This window comes from Antedon bifida, chromosome 1 (assembly GCF_963402885.1).
Source record: "Antedon bifida chromosome 1, ecAntBifi1.1, whole genome shotgun sequence".
Lineage (NCBI taxonomy): Eukaryota > Metazoa > Echinodermata > Crinoidea > Comatulida > Antedonidae > Antedon > Antedon bifida.
In genome coordinates this window covers 67566-83490 of record NC_136226.1, presented here as the reverse complement: position 1 = coordinate 83490, position 15925 = coordinate 67566, and the positions used below count along the sequence as shown (strand labels likewise).

Genomic DNA, 15925 nt, shown 5'->3' with positions numbered 1-15925 from the left:
CGCGTTTAACATCGCTTAACTGTGATTCTTCTGTAATTTCTTTCTATCTCTTTATCACGACATAAATCAGAAAAATCCCGGAACCAGATTAATACAAATCTCTTTAGATAGTTATAACGATTACTTTGTGTTTTAATTTGGTAACTCTTTAATATATGAAAACATGAATGATGAAATGTTATGTTATGAAAGCTGTGCTGTTTAAAGTAATATGGGGAGTCTGTGGTATTCAGTGAACTTTATTGTGTAATGATAGATCTGCTAGAATTTAATTTAAGAAAGAAAAAATTATTATCAATTTTATTGAGAAGTGAAATTTAGGGAACACCAAACAACGTTAACTACTTATTTTAAAGAAATATTTTGACGAAAATAGATTCACTCACTCTTCCTTGAACAAGTGGTATACAATAGAACTGCCAGCATGCACAGATGGAATGCTTGAGAAGGAAAATGAGCTTAGCTTTGAAAATGGAGAATACCATTTTATACAAATATACAAATCTAGTTTTGAACATGGAGAATAGCCTTTTTTTACAAACATAAGACATTGATTAACGGCAACAAGAAGAAAGAAATAGAAATGACTAAGCTTAGTTTGTCTTTTAACCAGAACAAAAAATAATAGTAGATATAGTATAGGATACCTTCAAAACCTCAACATTGAGTGAGAGCATGTTTTCAAAGACACGTACAAATAATGACGAAATTTTTAGAACAACAGGCAGTCAGAAGGCAGAACATTATTTTAACACGTATATGCTGATACGATGTTTTGAATGGTATATTAAAAAAAAAAAAAAATTGAAACAAAAATCAGAGTGAATTCCTAGAAAAAGTCACGTCATTATTGCGGAATAATTTAAAATAAATCCAGAACTTTAAATATCTATTACTATTGGTTTATATTTTACTGAAATCTGTGGCATTTTAAATACAAAAACGTAAATTGATTAACAAAAAAATAGATATAATAGGACAAATGAAACTTTTTACGCGATAAATCAATTAATGCATTAAATCACGTATATTGCTATTGTATGTAGACAAATGTATGTGATAGAGATTAGGGATGCGGTCAGCCTCCTCTTAAGATCTATTTGTTGTGTGTATTGCTTTAGGTTTATTTCAAACCAGTGTAGAGTACAAATGTCTCAATCAAGTTAATCTACGCCGGTGAGTGGGTGCATAAGTAGGCCTAACACTAATATCATACGACGTGATACACTCTTCTAATTACCTGACAAAGTGTGTTGGTTGTCAATAAAACCCACGATTTATACATCGTAATCATTATAAGACATCTTTACGTACTTCTCAATTAATGTTTCAATTTCTACACATTAAGAGTCTTTCTGAAATCAGCTAATCTGAAGAATTAAGGATTTAACATGTTACATTTGTAATTTACCAAGGAATTATAAGTGACACTTATAAAAAGATAGTAACATTTCCTGGTAGGCTTCTAATAAGACTTTTCTCTACTAGCAGTGACTTCTAATTGAATCACTAACATCAAACAAAAATACGATAACAATGTCATAGGCATAAATATCTACATACAAAATTCAAAATCGTTATAAGGCTGCCAAGAGCAGCCGGTAATGAATTACCTCCTAAAGATAGCCTACCAAAATCTGCAAACATAAGAAGACTTGACTACACATCAGTACCCAGTTGTAGAACACGGCTACATTATAAGACGTTATTAACATATCCACCGGTACAGTTAATGCATTTTGCACATCTTGATTATTGAGTTAATCTACACTAATCACACCATAACGTGCCATGTTTAATTCCCATTAAATGCATTATATTTGTGGCTATATTGATTACAAACTGTAAACATATTGTTCGTGGGTTCGTCACACTTTTCTCTCGTGACAATATCTAGACTATAACGGCACTATAGATACATTATAAATTATTATAAATTATAAATTACCACTTGCTTTTTTTATTATTAGTTTAAGCCCTACCAATTTTAAAGAGGACCTTTATCACAATTCTTTATTTTTTTTTCTTTTTTTGTACCCCTGTGGGACCCTCTTGCTCTTGTTAAATGTGTGTAGTTGGTCGCTTTCTTGTAGATGCTTTAATTGAAGAATGTATTTTTTTGTTTGTGTTCTGTTGTGGGTTGACCAACTAGCATAGGTGTTTAGCACCTGTTTGGTCTTTCATTGCCTTTTATATTTGTTTTTGTCTTCTTTATATTGTATATGGCAGAAAATTGAATAAATAAATAAAATAAATAAATGTCTTTTTATTCAGTGTTTTGTGGATCCGCTGGTTGTGTGACATCATTACTAAACTACAAAATTGTGATCATTTAAAAGTGGCCGTGAATGAGGAAAGCGATGCTGTAACAAGAGTTTATAATATTTTATGTTGAGATTCTCGTGATTGATGTATTGTTTTTGTATTATGTTATTGTTTTTCATGGCCGAAAAAGGTGACCTTAACTAAGCCTCGCACGATCATATTTTTTCACATTATAGCTTTTGGATGTTTAACTATTAATAGTGTTAATATGATACTATTATATTCAGTAATCATTAACAAGAATGAGTAGTAGCGCTAGAGAATTAAATTGTAATCATGCGCGAGACATTGGAATGACTAGACAGAGCGCGGGCGAATGAAATGACAATGAAGCTGAGATTGAACTTATAATAGTAAAATAGAGCAAGATAGAAATTAGAGAACGCGCGAGAGATTAAGTAAGTAAGTTTGATGTGAGTACAACAATCTTTTTTGTGTTTCAATTCTAAATAACAATTTCGTTCACACTGCATAATTAAAAAAAGCAATTGCAGTTTACCTATCAGCACTTCGACGAGGGCATCTGGTTCAACCAAGTACGTCGAATAAACCTCCTGATTAAAGAGAAAATAATTCGACGTTTATATTACATCTACAGATACGTTATCCAAATAATCTTTTATTTCTTTTATAATTATCGACTTATAGCTTTTATTTATTCTATTATAGATATTTATAAAACTTCAGTTAAGAATCGGAGTAACTTTTGGTTATTTATTTTGCTTTCTTGATTAATTAGATTGTATAGACATAATTCTTTTAGTTTTATACTAAACAATTTGAACTTAAGATTCTACAGATTTAAAATGGTTTACTATGTTTACTATACGACAAACCAGGCGGGCCAAATGCAGTGCCCATTTACTGTTGTTGGTTGTGTATTCTTTTTCACGGTTTATGTAGACAGTAAACATGTTGTGTTGTACCAGCCCTTACAATTTCTTGCAAATTGTCAGAAAACTATTAAATGCTTTTAGAATGCTATACTAGTAATTTTTCCATTTAATTGAATTACGAACAGCAACATTTGGAATATTATCGAATAACATAATAAATAATTATCCAAATATTTGTTAATTTGACAGTAATGAATGAAATAATTTTAACGCAAATAAATTGATATTTAGTAGCGTTATGTCATGCAAACTCATTAACATTATGAAATATAATTTAATTGCGAATTCAATTTTACCTAATATATTAAATACAAAAACTGTCTTAGTATTATATATACAACAATCAATAAAATAGTAATTTGCATGGAGTTCATATCTACGTTTGTGGAAAGTTTGAAACAGGTGTGTATCTGTGATATGGTTCATTAAAGGATTTGCATTGTCGTGCAGAATCTTAATAATAACATAATTATAAAGAGGACTATACAACTACCTGACAGATTACAATCATCTATATAATTAATGTTGTTTTTGTATTATCGATTTTATCATGCAGAGCTGCCAACCCAACTGCAATGTTTTATTGGGACCTGACCATGGGTGAAACATGCAGGGTTGTAGTCATCCAAACCAAAATAGCATAGAATTGATTCGTTGACGAGACGTACTATTATGTCATCCCTCGACCAAATGATACTTTTGTTGTGTTGTTTGTCAATGTAGGCTACAAACTATGTTGATTAATAACTGTCGAATTGAATTGAATTATAGGGATCGGGCAGGTCTACCAAACTACCTCTAAGAGGCCTAACATAATATTATGACATTATAAATTATTTCCGAATAATTTGGGCCTATACTCATGTTCGCATTTAAAAATAAGTTTGAATTATTTTTCTTCTACCAATCATCGCAAAAAAAAAATCGTACATCATACCCTGACCTACATATATTGTGATAGAGTAGGAAAATGTTATTAGTACTGCAGTAGCATATACTTCTACTCCTGAGTGGAATGTGGGACCTGAATTCGAGTGTAAATGAACGATGCATTTAACGCTATAATTTACCGTCGTGGCCTATATCGACTTTTTGAGTAGACAAGTCGAATGACACAAGCCCACTTATGATGGCTAAATCCATTTAATTATACTGTGGTGATTGATCAGATAATATAGTATTAATTTCCAGCACCCCAAATGTATGACATAGAACGTTATTTCAAAATCAGATGGTTAATAATAATCTATTCGTGTGCCGCGCACATTCCAAGACAACATTGTAAGCATCATGGTTCATCTTAATTGTCTGATGTAACTCATGTGTGTAAAACCAGTTCAAAATTGCCTGATGTATTTCATGTGTGTAATTTGTATTTGATTTTACATAATGTTATTAATATGTAAGAATCTTCATTTGATAACAAAACAAACTAATTGGGACAAAAAAGACTTTCAAACACTCTGAAACGAAATCTATTTCTGAAAATCACGTCTTTCTACTCGATAATGATCGAAACGACAACATAGGTTTTTACATAAAACATTACCATTGTCTTTTTTTCTTCAGTACCGTACATTTTTATTAACTTATTAACTAAATAAAGTGTTAAATGGCAATGTTGTATCTTATCAAGTAAATTGTTTCAATAATGAAATATTTTACAATTTTACATTCCGTGGTATATTATTATTCATCAAAATATTTACTTCATGAACTTATTCTCATTGTTCTGTAATTTAGCTTCTTTTTTAGTTAAAAATATATTGAAAACCAACACCACATTATTTCTGATTAGAAATCTGTTTTAAATAAATACAAAATGAAATAATATGAATCGCATAACATTCCAACGTCTATAATATTTTCTGACAATAAAACTGAATATGACATCCTGTAGTCAGTAAGACTCATAACATTTCTATATAATCTGTAATAGTGTAGATGAAGTACTAAAACCTCATAACATAGTTTATTTTAGTCATGCGTGTCCAAGTCGATCTCATTTTACTGTATATTATGAGTTTTTGAGAATGTCTACATTTTATAGTTAAGAATGTGTTTTATGCATATTTAAAATTTTTGCTTGAAACAAGTTTTTTTCTTCTTAAAATGAGAATTTTGCTGTGTATGTGAATATTTCTTGCCATTGAAACTTAACTTAGTACTCGGCCGTAGAAAGGTCTTAAGGTGCATTATGTGTGCTTTGTTTTATACAATTTTAATCAAAGCCTAAATTAATTCAATTTAAGTCATATGTATCTTTTGATTATATTCAGGCATACTGATCGCTGTATTACTTGGCATAAATTCAAAAGATCTTGAAAATACTTGAATATTTAAATAAACTCTATAGACCTAACTACATATTATAGTTCATGTTAACAATAACCTGGATATGCCAGGGGATTATGTAGGCGATAACTGATCATGGAGGACAGGCCAGATAGGGGATTAGGTTAGGTGATAACTGATCATGGAGGACAGGCCAGCTAGGGGATTAGGTTAGGTGATGGCTCATCATGGAGGACAGACCAGTTTGGGGATTAGGTAGGCGATAACTGATCATGGAGGACAGGCCAGCTAGGGGATTAGGTAGGCGATAACTTATCATGGAGGACAGGCCAGCTAGGGGATTAGGTTAGGTGATGGCTCATCATGGAGGACAGTCCAGTTTGGGGATTAGGTAGGCGATAACTGATCATGGAGGACAGGCCAGCTAGGGGATTAGGTTAGGTGATGGCTCATCATGGAGGACAGTCCAGTTTGGGGATTAGGTAGACGATAACTGATCATGGAGGACAGGCCAGCTAGGGGATTAGGTTAGGTGATGGCTCATCATGGAGGACAGACCAGTTTGGGGATTAGGTAGGTGATGGCTCATCATGGAGGACAGGCCAGCTAGGGGATTAGGTTAGGTGATGGCTCATCATGGAGGACAGTCCAGTTTGGGGATTAGGTAGACGATAACTGATCATGGAGGACAGGCCAGCTAGGGGATTAGGTTAGGTGATGGCTCATCATGGAGGACAGACCAGTTTGGGGATTAGGTAGGTGATGGCTCATCATGGAGGACAGACCAGTTTGGGGATTAGCTAGGCGATAACTGATCATGGAGGATAGGCTAGCTAGGGAATTAGGTTAGGTGATGGCTTATCCTGGAGGACAGACCAGTTTGGTGATTAGGTAGGCGATAACTGATCATGGAGGACAGGCCAGCTAGTGGATTATGTAGGTGATGGCTCATCATGGATGACAGGCCAGGAGATTAGTAGGATGATGGTAAGTAAAATAATTTAACAGGATTTCAGGATATAATAGCTAAAAAATTGAATCATATAGGCCTTTTATTCAAATTCTATTCAAAAGTAATCATTTTAAATTCAATTCAGCATTATGTGGTATATGTATCTGATAGGTTTGACATCCTTTTAATAAACAACGTAGCAGTTGAACGTTGTAGTAAAAATAACTATAGTCACAGTCATTTAAGGGTTAGGGGTTAATTAATTTGTTTTGCAATTATCAAAAAAAAAATGTATGTATTAACGCAATACTTTTTTAGTTTTAGTTTTATATTATTTAGGGATCCCAACAGAAATAAGCTAATAAGCTTTTTGGGCTATCCTGGAAAATCTTTTATAAATGTGTGTATTTGACATCAGTAATTAATGTCATGACGTTGTATGTATTTTGTATAATGATTTTCCTAATAAATTCAAATCAAAAGCCTACACTCACTGACAAGTTCATCTCATCCATGTACATAAATAGGCCACGCGGGAGAACACCAACATTATACGATCAGGGTTAGGTTAAGTTATATTTAGGAATTTTGGACGTCGAATAATAACAATTTCGCGTACGAGTCAAAATCGGCCCGAACAATGAGAGTTGGTATAGCTCTGTCTACACTATCAAACTTTATATGACAAAAAAATGTGACATGCCCATATGTACATGATGATGTCATATCACTACCATATTTGGGAATATCACACGTTTGTGTCAAACTAGTTTGATAGTGTAGACAGAGCTTTGGGGTTGTGTAAAATCGTTTCCAAATGATTTGTATCCTGATTATAGGGATCGATATTCAAGTCATTCAAATTAATGGCACTCTATCACGAATATGCTGTGATGACTTAATTTCACTTTGTGCCATAAGTTCGATGGAACATCGTAGGCAGTAAAATATTCCTTGAAATTAGTCTACAATTTTGTTGTATTTCTACCCCTAACCCCATCATTATAAATTGATATTTATAAATAATTAATTTGTGTGTGTACCCATGAGGTTGTAAAGATATCTTATCTGCTGGTAAAACGATATCTAGTTATTTTTGCATTCTCTTGTTCAAATTTCCAAAAGCCAGTATGAAATAGTAATACTATTTAACACACGTGCCAAACAACTAACTATGTAGTAGTATGATAAAACTTATACAACCGTACCCTAACCAAATCACAACCAAAACATGTCGATACCTTTATCTCGCTCTCTCTATTTTGTTTCCCAGGTGGTCGCAATCTATAACTGCATAGGTCACGTTTTCAGTAATTATTCCCTTTTTTTATCTGAACACCAGTGGCATCTATACTCACTTTCGCAACCCAATCGTGTGTGTGTCCTAAATAGTATAAACCAATTGATGCATTAACAGCTTTTAGGCCTACTTACCTGGATTAGTTTGTTTGGAAATATCTTCTGCTGCAAAGAAACACCATACGTTATACGTACAAAAATGAAAAATCACCATTGGACGTTGGCGATATTTTTGCATTAAAATACGCTGCTAGTGAGAGATGGCGCTATATGAAGTAGAATTATTGAACATATCACAAAATAGGCTTATAAAAGCATCACACCATCCAAAGTACGTAAATAACAGTAAGATAATATTGCCCAACAAATTGGCCTACGAGATATCTCACTCTCGAATACGAAGATTTATGTAGGGCCTTTTTTAAACCAAGATCCATTTAGCATTAATGATTTTTACACAAACACACAATAATCACATGATTCAATGATAATCGAATTGTTTTTATTTTTCCAGGATTCAAATAAAACAAATTCAACGAATTCCTGGGGGAGATTTGTATCAGTATTCATTTTAGATTTGCATTTATATTTACGACTATACGTAATGTGTTTTATGGAGGATGATCAATAAAGAATTTACATGTTTGAGACTATGGCAAACTATTTAAAATCCATTTTGAATTGATAATAAAACAATATTACAAGTATACAAAACTGTGTGTTGGGACGATTTTGCCATCGCAGATTTCTTATTTTTGCTGACGTAAACACTATTTTTAAAATTGCTAGATCAGCGTGATGTGGTTGAACAGAATTATCGAACCACCTTATTCAATAACTTACATACTTACATACGCACTAAAAATCGACCGGACGTTAAAACATTCTCACTAATCCTATATGTTATCACATTGTCATGTATTTTATCATGCGACCTTACCTAGTAAAACCATTAATGTCATATAAGATTTACAATTATTGAATTTATTGAGGTGTAACAGCATACTTTCCGAATACCTTGTTTTCATTTCGATCAAATCAATATCAATGCAATATCGGTATGTATAAAATGTACTGAAGCAATATTTAATGTCCAACGTGTCTTATAATATAGCACATAAACTTGAATGTATTATTATTATTATTAATTTGATGCGAACAGCATGAATTTGAATGGCTTGTAAACAAAAAGAAAAGATAATACATCATTTATTCAAGGGAGAAACGAAAATCACTTCCTCTGGCCATGTAATGATACATCATAAATGCGTGAAGCATGACGATCAATGACATTCAAACATCAACAGCCTAATATTCAAATAGAGATATGCGTAGATGTTAACGCCAACGCCGGCCAAATATTACCATAACGAGGTAATTCGGATTAAAGTACGAAACTCAGTAAGTGTAGTCTATAATTAATAACCCCGTCGTTGACATGTATATTGCTAATGTATGTAAAAATTATGTAATTATCTATTGAGTGCACCTCCGAGTACATAATACTAATAGTGTTAAGTATTGAATATGTTACATGTTACTCTTCACACTGAGTATGCAGGGACATATTTTATTTAGTAAAACATTTTGATGAAAATGACAATCATTTTGCTTATCTTTAATCTTAAGAACTCTTAGCACAAATATTTGTAACATAAACCGTTGGTCACAAGTCTATTAAATAAAAGGCTATAATCATCAATAATGACTATTACACAAAACGTTGCTAGGGTTAGTTTATAATTACATTACTCTCAACTGTGATAATATAATAAATAAAAACAAATATTGCAGTTTCAATTTAAACAACATTCTAGTGCGACATAAATTTGAAAGTGGAGGAATCAGTTTTTACTTGTTATTTTAATTCACAGTTTTTCAGTATGTTTTAAACTAGGCAGATAATGTTTCATTTAAATCGATAACATTGAATAGCATAAATTGTGACAATTTAAATAGGAATATTAGTAGTAAAATGGATGTGGACAAAAAGAGTAAGAAGAATCAGTTTTCTAACATGATAATTAATATTTTCTTTTAGATAAGAAATATTAAGAAGGTGGTGTTTGAAGCATTGTGTGCTTTTTATGAGGGTTCTTCTTGTGTTTCCATCTCATCAGCCTCTCCTTCAACCCTATCACTTCCTTCTGGCTTATCTTCCTGTGGTGGCGGTGGCTCGTATGCCTTCTCACTTGGTGTTACTACCACACCTTCCCAGACAGACATCTCTGTAGCAATTGCTGAAAGAGCAAATCACATCAGTCAACATACTTTAAACAAGACAATATAACTACTATGTGAGTGTCAGTGTAGAGTGTACAAGTGATAATATAACTACTATGTGAGTGTCAGTGTAGAGTGTACAAGTGATAATATAACTACTATGTGAGTGTCAGTGTAGAGTGTACAAGTGATAATATAACTACTATGTGAGTGTCAGTGTAGAGTTTACAAGTGATAATATAACTACTATGTGAGTGTCAGTGTAGAGTGTACAAGTGATAATATAACTACTATGTGAATGTCAGTGTAGAGTGTACAAGTGATAATATAACTACTATGTGAGTGTCAGAGTAGAGTGTACAAGTGATAATATAACTACTATGTGAGTGTCAGTGTAGAGTGTACAAGTGATAATATAACTACTATGTGAGTGTCAGTGTAGAGTATACAAGTGATAATATAACTACTATGTGAGTGTCAGTGTAGAGTGTACAAGTGATAATATAACTACTATGTGAGTGTCGGTGTAGAGTGTACAAGTGATAATATAACTACTATGTGAGTGTCAGTGTAGTGTACAAGTGATAATATAACTACTATGTGAGTGTCAGAGTAGAGTGTACAAGTGATAATATAACTACTATGTGAGTGTCAGAGTAGAGTGTACAAGTGACAGGAATTGTGGTACTTTATGTGGTAGTGGTGGTATTTGTTTTGTTTAAGACCATAAATGATCAAGTAGTTGTTTTGCTCATGTCACATGCATGCATTATGGTTGATTTAAAGTATAAATTATATGAATAATCACCATTACTATTTCACTACTTTATATTGGTACTATGTAATTACTGGAATCCATATCAATTTAGCTTTACATAATTTAAATCTGATGCAATTATAAAAATTATACTTTATAATTGGAAATATTGTAATGATGCTGCATTATTAAGTATTGATGTTCATTTATATATTCTCAAGGTTGATTTATTATTATTTATAACTAAAATGATAATGACAAGGATCTGTACTGTACTCAATTAATATTGATCATCCTCATGCTTAAGCCATGGGTTAAAATGGATACAGAATGTTATTCATTGGGTATTACTAACATGTTGGTGAGTGAATCAAGACAGTAGAAGCAGACAAAATGTTATTGTTTCTAATGTCTGATAGACTATTAAAATGGTGCCATGTTTTCTACATTATTTTATACATGGTTAAACTTACAGGCATCACCCTCAAATCCAAGTATTTTCTTGAAGCCACCATGACTGAGTACTCTGAGCAGTGTCTGTGCTGTGTATGCTACTTGGTCCTATGCAAAAGTTACACATAAATTAAACAGTAATCATGTAATAGTAATCACTAATATGTAGGAAAGGGAAACACACAAAAAAAAAAAGCCTTATTGAAATTTTACCCCGGGATTAAGCAACCATCCATCATACAACACAAGCATTTAGTGAAATGTCATATTGTTCTTTATTTGAATATATTTGCTTACAAAGACAGAAATAATGAATACAAAATGTAAATACAAAATACATTTGGAATTATCTTATTAGACTTCAGGAGAAATATTTTAGGGAAAACCAATCAATTTAATTCTTACCTGCTGTTCAAGTGTTAGTGATGTATGAACTCTGACATGACCTCCCTCACAGGGGTCAACAATTCCAACAGACCTAGGCAAGAACAACCCAGCAGAGAGTAATGCCAAGCATCTTTTAAAGGCAACATTTATTGCCAAAGGCTGGCGACTTGGATTTTGCATAATGGCACCATGGGCCTACAAAGGTAATTGAAATTAAATATTGTTACAGTTTTAAATATTGAGGTTAATTTGCTAAACAAGTATTGGTTCTGCTTTAGTAAAACAATTGCAGAAATATGACAGTTTGTTAGCTTCCAAAATAAACCTCAGTTACAAACTAAAGTAATACACATATTTCTAGATTTACATTGTAACATACATACACATAATAACAAATATAATATGGAATATTTGTACTTACAAGAAGATCAATGATCCATGGATTGAGAGGTTCCAAACCCACAAACCTGCTCCTCAAAAACTTCAGAATCCGAATTAAAACTTTGATGCTAAGTATATTGCATAAGAAAATAGAGAAAAAATGTACAGTATATTGATTGATTGAAGATAGTCATTTTATTCATTAATATCATGTGGTATCAAACCTACTCATATATTTCACAATCCAAATTACAACTTCTATGGCGAGAAATAGAAGTATGCTCCCCACAGTATTTCTTCCCCATTAAATTACATTTGAATTGTAATCATTATTCTCTTCATACCTGGAATGACTAGCATTTTCTTCAGACCATCTTGCATGTCGTATAGCTGCTAAAGAAGCCTGCATCATTTTCTGTGGTACTATTAAAAGAATATTAATTGTAGAAAAATAGATTATAATAAAAAGAGCATGATATCAATTTGTAAAAGGAGTAATAAATCTGAATTATACAGTGTATATAAACAATGTAGTCTTTATGAGCTGGTGGACTTTTCAGTAACATGCATCAGCGATACATCATATTCTGCATCATTAACAAATTGATGGTTCTTTTTGTACTTTGGGCCATCCCAATGTGTTTGCTCCATTTGGATGTGAAAGAACCTCCTTCACCATTTTTATTTATTCTGTACACTTACAATGCATGTCAGGATCAAGTTTTTTAAGGTTGGCTGGAATGGTAGTTACTATGATCTTCACACTGGCATCTGATGAACTTATCTCACAACCAGCATCTGTAGGTAGCATTGTCATCACTTCATTTGGGTCTAATGCTTTCACCCCTTCAATGATCTTTTGTCCTAATGCTTCCACTGCTTCAACTAGAAACAATATCAAGCATTAGAATTAAACTGCACACACAACAGGTATAATACTTATTTAATGATAAATAGTTCAACTAACAGTTAACAAAGGGATACAATAATGCATCATGGGTGGGTATTTGCATCAGCATTAATTTGCATAGCATCATTTTACAGCATTACCTGTTGGAAGGGTACGAAGAACAACTACTAGGTCTGCTACAACATTGCTAGCCATCATCGTGCCCTTCTTATGGGAACCTACTTGTTTTACATCATCTATTTGCTGAAAAGAGAAAACAGTTGATTATCAATCAATCATTAAAATATCTTTAAAAGTGCTACATTTTACTTTTAATTAGAGCATTCTTTTGTTTTTGTTATATTTTGACTGGAAAATAAAATCATTAAATTCTATAATAAATACTGGTGTAAATTGTAAAAATTACAGCGTAAAAATAAGTGCATTAATTAGGATAAAAACATCAGAAATTGAAAAAAATATATATTTTTGAAAAAAGTTTCTCAATATAAATATTTTACTAGTGTTAAAAAGAATGAGTATTCACTTGGAAATTTGTGGTTGTTTGAAAACATAAGCTCCTTTTTAAAACTTAAAATAAATTAATAATACTAAATAGAGATTATTAAATTAGTATTCTTAAAACTAAATTGCACTTACCACTTCAAAGTTAGTTGGCGGTGCCATTGTTAGGTTATCCAGAACTGTGTTGACCTTGGTGACTAGGCTAAGGCAGGCAGCCTGCTCTCCAGCGGAAGGTGTTAACTCTTGGTTTTTTTTCAGTAAGGCCTAAATACAAAATCACCAAATGAGTATTCCTAGTATCACTGTACATATCAGACAGGCTACCAGGTTTGTGGAGCTACTACTAGACAGTAGTATTCATGGAAGGCTCTGAACAATGTTTAGACTTGAAAGAGTCTGAAATTCTTGTTAGGTTGAAACAATGATAAAAACTATGACTATGGCCATGCTTACCTCTGTAAGTGCAGTTTCTTCTGGGGCTGGTTTTACCCTCTGAAATGCATTCTCACACTGAATGATGTCAAATGGAATATGTGGAACAAAAGCTCCACGCCATCTGAAATGAAATAAACATTTGTTAGTGCAAACTATACTATATATTCTAATAAACAATAGTCTCTTTTTCAATTGTTTGGTGTTTGAATAATGTATAAGATAAGTGATTTTTTGGTTAATTCAATCTATTTCTTACTTACTTGTTGTTGGGCTTAAAGCAAGTGCTTATATGGCCCTCTGGATTAAGAGACACAATCAATGTTTAATAAATGGTACAGTATCCATGAAATACTTTTTGTAAGCCAGCAGATTGAAATACAAGACACAAATTGTGACTAATGAATCGGGACAGTATCGGGAGTAGTCCTCTCTTTTCCAATTTAAAGTTTTATGAAAATAAAAGATGTATTAAGAGCAAAATTTAATTTCCCTTAAACCCTTTTTCTGAATGTAACATAGACCTACTGTTGGGAGTTTCTGTTGTATGGACGGCCACGACCACCACTTCGACCACGTCTTGCCTGCTGTTTGTCTCTGTAATTATAAAGATGTTATGTGTGAACCATTTGCACAATAAGTCATGTTTTAAATGCATGCTTACTGTTCACAGGTTTTTATCAGATTGAAAAACATCTTGCACTGTTTAGATAATTGCTAATTCAATTCAATTTCTTTTATTTCGCAAATTTCATACATATTATTATCAACAAATGTACAAACAGAAAAAGAAAAATTGCAAACTCTACGCTTAAATAGGCCCAGGGATATAGGATACTTAATAATATAGTCTATAATATAGAAAACATCAAAACAACAGGCCAGCCTCTAGTAGGCCAAGAGAAATGAAAATAAAAACGAAAATACAACGATCACAATGAATATATAATTTTATATAAATAAAAAAGGCAGACTGAATTAATTAAAGGATTCGGGGAGCTGGTCTAGAATAGTATTATTAGTAGTAGTAGGCTAGCCTCTACTTTCTACTAACTACAGTAGCCTATCTACTTACGGTCCCCTACTTACTACTAGCCTAGGCCTAGAGGCTATGCCCCCAATAACTGATTTAGCATTGAATGTTGAGTGTACACAAATCACAGCACAGGCTGCTGCATGGTGGATGTGATGGATAGCCTACATTGTAGGGCTACTAGGCTAGGCTAGCTAGCTAGGCTAGCTAGCTAGGCTCAGCAGTGTATGAACAAATCAACTTAAACATGTCATCATACATAAGAAAAATTAATATAAAGTCATACCTCATAGTACTTCAATAAATGTGTATCAAGTAGTGTCCCGCACCCGTATTCCTACACCTATGTTAGGCTTCTAAAAATAAAACAAACAAAAGCTTTTCAGCCACACACAAAACACACTACACTCTATGAGAAGAACGCTAAAACCGGTGTCACACACAGCGCATGCGTAGCAGCAGCAGACTGTTTGGCCTCCTGCCGCTTGAGTGCGCGCACACACACACACACACACACAAGCAGAGCCATGGCTCTGCACACAAGCATTCTTTTTTGATGAACTTACCACCGACGACGTGAAACTAACTCGGAGTTTTGGTCATTGCCACATTTGTTTTCATTCTTTGTTTCTTTTTTGAAAAAAAACCCAAAAACAAACTTTATATATGTATTTCTCTTGTATGTCAACTCACAATTTTATTTTGTTAGTGTTCCTTTGTTTCACCAGCCTGATCGTTTCTGACCAAATGATCATATGTAATGTATACCGCACGTGGCATTATTATTTTGGTCACATTATTGTATATAATAAACTTGAACTAAATATTTTAGAATTACTATGCCTGCCTCTTTATACACAGTATACTGTGTATAAAATATACTGTGTATAAAAACTGGTTGAATTATGTGACTTATGTCTTAACGTTGAAAAAACGTCGGAAATTTTGTTTTAAAGCTCAGGTACAGGTATGAATTTTAAATATAATATCTGGTTAATTGTACATAAATCAAATAATTGTAATAGAAATCAAGATGAAAAAACATGAATTTCCCTTAAAATGGTCAAATACAAAATGT

The 15925-nt window shown here is 32.7% G+C and overlaps 1 protein-coding gene across 1 annotated transcript in view; it reads right to left on the bottom strand.

Annotated features, from left to right (window-relative positions):
• Positions 1-8247: 8247 nt before the first annotated feature.
• The window catches only part of LOC144836233 (interleukin enhancer-binding factor 2 homolog), a 67218-nt gene continuing 59540 nt past the window's right edge, over positions 8248-15925 (bottom strand). The window contains exons 2-12 of the mRNA XM_078691486.1: positions 15134-15229; positions 14343-14411; positions 13836-13938; positions 13518-13646; positions 13019-13121; positions 12671-12853; positions 12313-12391; positions 12009-12096; positions 11606-11782; positions 11221-11308; positions 8248-10007 (exon numbers count right to left, since the gene is read on the bottom strand). Coding sequence (XP_078547612.1) covers positions 9853-10007; positions 11221-11308; positions 11606-11782; positions 12009-12096; positions 12313-12391; positions 12671-12853; positions 13019-13121; positions 13518-13646; positions 13836-13938; positions 14343-14411; positions 15134-15138 — 1179 coding nt within the window. The 5' untranslated portion in view covers positions 15139-15229 and the 3' untranslated portion in view covers positions 8248-9852. The remainder of the gene's footprint in view (positions 10008-11220; positions 11309-11605; positions 11783-12008; positions 12097-12312; positions 12392-12670; positions 12854-13018; positions 13122-13517; positions 13647-13835; positions 13939-14342; positions 14412-15133; positions 15230-15925) is intronic.